This window comes from Gossypium arboreum, chromosome 12 (genome assembly GCF_025698485.1).
Source record: "Gossypium arboreum isolate Shixiya-1 chromosome 12, ASM2569848v2, whole genome shotgun sequence".
In the NCBI taxonomy this organism is placed as follows: Eukaryota; Viridiplantae; Streptophyta; class Magnoliopsida; order Malvales; family Malvaceae; genus Gossypium; species Gossypium arboreum.
This window is the reverse complement of record NC_069081.1, coordinates 46,042,679-46,047,879: the sequence shown is the minus strand read 5'-3', so window position 1 is coordinate 46,047,879 and position 5,201 is coordinate 46,042,679. Positions and strand designations below refer to the sequence as shown.

Below are 5,201 nucleotides of genomic sequence, written 5' to 3'. Positions count from 1 at the left end.
TATAATTAATTTAAATTTAACAGGTGAATTTTAACAAGTTTAACAATTAAATTTACATTTTAAAATTTAAAAATAAAAAATTAAGTTCTTTAAAATAAAAATAAGAATTTAATAAAAATTGAAAAATAAAAAAAATAGTTTGGTTAATAAATCCAATTCATATTTAAAAAAATAAAATTTGAGACATGCAAGGAAGATTGAATCAATTAGCAAACAATGGTAAGAGATTGTTTAGTCAATTAAATTTATCGATTACATTTTAATTTGATTGTCATTATTGTTATTATAACCAATTAAATAACTTGAATTTAAATATATTTAAAAGTACGATATTCTCACCTTAGTAAAGGGAGAGTATAGGAACAAAATAACATAAATCACTTTTAGCAACAAAAAGAAAAAGTTTGATTAACAATATGGTCAAAGCCAGAAAAATTTTTAGAGGCGAAATGAAATTTTAACTTTAAATAGTCTATATCTTTATAATTTTAAAGGATTAAATTAAATTTTCATAATTTTAAAGAGGTCAAAGTATAATTTTACCTTTATTTATTTAAAATTTTAAAATTTTCTAAAAGTTCAAAACAATAATTTTCCATTTTATGGATTTACCTTTGATTAAGAATGCTTATATGTATGATGTGGTGTTGTTTTTAGGTTTGAAGTGTTGATTAAGATAATTTTAAGAGCATTTGATAATATTTAATAATACATAATGTAATAGAAATTAACGTATTGCGTATTCGACCTAATGACTTTCTAGATGTTATGATCGTAAGTAATAAAAAGAGAAACTTACTTTTAAGTGCAAATATTTGAATATAAATAAATATTAATTCACACACACACAAACAAAATTTATTTTATGAACAAATCAAAGTTGAAGGCAGGAATAGTTCCTTAATATATGGCACGAAGCTTGTAGTCCAAACGCTTATGCTCTCGACATTGGGCCAACTATCAGTGAGTATATGAAATTTATAATTGAGTATTTGAGTGTGGGTTTGAGGAGGAACATGCCAAACTGTGGGACATCTTAATCCTTTCATATGTGAGGAATAAGGTCGGTGAAGGGCTGTCTTCTTCAACCGACCCCGCCATTAAGACTTTGTTCTTACTCTGAATGTAAGGAAATGGAATTCAGCCCGTCATCTATTATAACCTTAATCAAGGTTAAGTAAAATATATAAATTTGTAACTTTATTATTTTTAAAAAAGATTAAACAATTTTATTTTTATTTTTATTTTCAAAGTTATGTATAAATTTATAAGAAGCAAAATTATAATTATCCATATTCAATCCTACACACTTTACATTCGCCCTTACACCTTAACTAATATCAAAATTTCACTTCATATTGCAACCGAAAATGTATTGCACCGCTTGGATCTAGAATAGTAACTTTACTTTGGTTATCATAATTATAATTTTAACTTTCAATATTTATATTTGTATTAATTTAGTCTTTTTTAATTAAATTTAACTACTAATCTTTCAAAAGAGTCAAATATATTAATTTTTTAATAATATCTGGACGACAATATTTGTAACAATTACTATGTACTTCATATTGACATAATACTATTTATCTTATATGTCACATCAATAAATAATTTAAAAATTATAAAAATATCCAAAAACTAAAACACATATAATTTAATAAATAAAAACAACGTGAAATACACATGGTTCTGTGGTACCATACGGGTTACTATGTTTATAAATTTAATTTTTAATCAATATTATAACAAAAGTTAATAATTTAATTTTTTAAATATTAATAATTAAATTTAACTATTTTAAAAGGTTGTAAGTCAAATTTAATTAAAAATTTTAAATTTAAATTAATAAAAAATATAAATATTAAGAACAAAACAAAATTTACTATTAATAAATAATAATACTAATACTAAAAGGAGAACCTGGGTGTCAAGCTAACACTTGATAGTCGAAGGATACTTGTAGTCTATTGTATAGATTCAGGCCGCCCTCTTTAAAATTTCCATCAAGTGTAATTATTTGTCGATGATTCCAGCAAGCAAATGACTTCCATATATTTACATATTTAATATTGCTTCAATAATTAATTAAGGGTTTGAAGTTACATGCGGAGATGGAACCAATGGGGGCTAAAATTGAAATTATATATCTACAAAGCTTAGTTTTTTTTTTCTTTTCCTTTTAAAGTTAATTGGGAATGGTTTGAAAGATTAAGATTTTTTTTCCTCAAAACATAAAATTTATGCTATTTGTTCTTGTTTGGATAATAGAAAAAGAATTTTTTAATTTGTATAATTTTACTAACAAAATATAATTACTTTTTAATTTCATATATTATGCAAGTGCCTCAACCTAAAATAGAAAATTATCTATTTAAGCCCTTTAAAATTTTAAATTAATAAAGGTAAAATGGTATTTTGACTTATTAAAAAATAAAAATATGATTTAATCATATAAAATTATAAAGATGTAGGCTATTAAAATATTGAAATTGTATTTTTTATTGTAAAAATTACAATTTAATTTTGACCCTAAAAAATTTCTATTTTCACCATGATATTATGTTTAATAATAAATTTTTTTGAAATTTACAAGAGTTAATTGTCACATAATTATTCCAATTCTCTATCTCTCAGAGTTTAATTTTAGTACTTCATGAATAATTACTCATTTATAATTATTAAAATTACCCTCAAATGATTGAATAAATTTTTAAATACAACCATTAATTATTCAATTTTTTCCCTTTTCCTTTATTTATTTTTATCCTCAATGATGATTCTATCAAACTAAACACTTCCATATATACAAATTTGATTAATGATGAATAATAACATCAAAATTGTTTTTAGGATAAAAACGAAAGTCAAAAACTTGAAATAATTTCTTAATATTTGTCTTAAATTATTAGCTGTGGGTGACATACACCTTTTAACTTTTCTCAATTTCATAATTAATAACAATTAAATTTTTAACCTTCTTTTAGATTATATAAAATCTTTTAAGTGAAAACGTCATTTGATATTGATTTCCAGTTTTAACGCTACTTATGGTGTAATTAATGCAATTAATCAGACACCGGTTTTGCCCCCGGTTCGACTCTCCATACTCCCACGTAAGGACCTTTTCAATTATTGGCTCATCCTATTATAATAATTTATTTTACTTTTTACAAAAATAATATTAACTTTTTGATTAATTTTTTTTGTCTTTTTATTGTTTAAAGTTATTTCTCAAATTATTTCAAAATTGATATTTAATAATTTTATTGATGTCATGTATGTTATTTTTAAAATTTTAAAAATTAATTAATTGTTAATGTGGAGATATACATACAGTCATTTACATGCATATCATATTAGCAAATTTAATATTTATTTTGATATGATTTGATAAATAATACAAATTTAAAAAAATATGAAAAATTAAATAAAAAATTAAAATAGTTTTTTTTAAATTGGAGAAAAAAATTATTGTGCCATAATAATTTGGCACGTGTCCTCGTGATCCTCACACTACTTTTTTTTCCCTACAAAAAGTATGGCTGAAACACCACCATATTTCTCCAAAAAGAAAAAAGAAAAACACCGTATTGCCACCTGACTCAAAAGTTATTGAATGGAGAGGAAAAGTAGGGCGGGGCGGGTTTAATTTGTGTTCATAGGGGATATTCTAGTACATAATAATAGTTAATATATTAGTCAATGAAGTAGGTTTAATAATAAAGATTTAAAATATGATTACCAAAAATATCAAATAAACTTCTCTACTTTAATTACATATTGTATTGATTATATGTAGTATGTTACCAAAATACCCTTGAGTTTCAGTCATGTAGAGCCCACACCGGTCCTCAAATTTGTCCATAAATATGAGCCCCCTAGGCTGCATTTCTTCCCTTTTCTCCTCCTTCTCACCTTTCCCATATATAAATTTACAAGTTTTTGGTTTTCTTTTTGTTCTTACTGTTATTAGTTAAGCCATGTTGTCCACTGTTCCGACGATGGAAAGTCTCGAATGCGATTGGGATTGCTCCCAACTTTTTTCCACTATCCAATCAGTAGGACCCGCTCGGTCGGGTTCTGCTTCGAGTGAACCAAACCAAACCCACTCCAATTCCGGTTTGGATGAATCAAACCTAAAGCTTTCCATCATTGAGGAACGCAAGAGAAGACGGATGATGTCGAACCGGGAGTCGGCCAGGAGGTCACGGATGCGCAAACAGAAGCATTTAGAAAACCTAAGGAATCTGGTGAACCGGCTTAGAATCGAGAACCGAGAACTGACTAGCCGCTTGGGGTTCCTTTTGTACCACTGTCACCGTGTAAGGACTGACAACGACAGCCTCCGATCTGAGTACACTGTTCTCCGACAAAAATTGTCGGACATACAGCAAATTTTGCTATTCAAGCAACTGCAACAGTTTTCATCTACATGGCCATACAATAACGTTCCTGTCATGTCCGAACAAACTCCACCACCATTAATCATCTAAATGCATACATATATTAAACTTCACAATAAACTACATTAAAATTCTCTCCACAAACGAGAAGCTAGCTATCTCTATCTCTTTCTGTAAATTAAAATGGTGATAGAGAAAGAAAATTAATAGGTTTTCTCTGGGTTCTTTTCTGTCTTCCTTTTTTGCCGAAGAGAGGAAGAAACCAGAGTATTGTAGTGTACTAAAAACAAGTTAGTCAGTGTTTGGTTTTCGTCAAAGTTATTTTTGTTGTCTTCTTCCTTCTTCTTAGCATCGGAAAGTCGTCTAGTTTTAAGCTCCTATTATATGGTTTTGTTTATATTTAATTGAACTTACCTTTTATTATTTTTGTTAGAATATGTTCCAAGTACCTATATCTTTTTATATTTAAAATTTAATATTTTTTACTTGAATTTTTAAAATTTTTAAAATTATTTTGTTAAATTTGTTGGTGTAACATTTTAAAAAATAAAATGCGTATTTAATCATGTAACAAAAAAATAATTTTTTATAGACTTGAATTTAACTCTAGTTATGTTTATAATTAAACTAAAATTTTTAAATTAAAAAATAAAAATTACATTAAATTAAAATGATTAAACTCTAAACATAAAAAAGTAATATAAAGACTCAGCCATTATTTTATAGCAATCCAAGTGTTAGCAATGTCTCAAAGATATCATTTGATTTTGGGTTTGATCTGATGACCTTAATCAC

The 5,201-nt window shown here is 26.0% G+C and overlaps 1 protein-coding gene across 1 annotated transcript; it reads left to right on the top strand.

Moving 5' to 3' along the window:
• The first annotated feature begins 3,898 nt into the window (after window positions 1-3,898).
• LOC108477782 (bZIP transcription factor 44-like) lies at window positions 3,899-4,877 on the top strand. Its single transcript, XM_017780276.2, has one exon. It carries the CDS (start codon window positions 3,984-3,986, stop codon window positions 4,494-4,496), a length of 513 nt encoding a protein of 170 aa, XP_017635765.2. The 5' UTR covers window positions 3,899-3,983; the 3' UTR covers window positions 4,497-4,877.
• The last annotated feature ends 324 nt before the right edge of the window (window positions 4,878-5,201 follow it).

Bases quoted from the DNA above. Each gene is read 5' to 3' on its own strand.
- LOC108477782 (XM_017780276.2), top strand. From the start codon at position 3,984: ATGTTGTCCACTGTTCCGACGATGGAAAGTCTCGAATGCGATTGGGAT.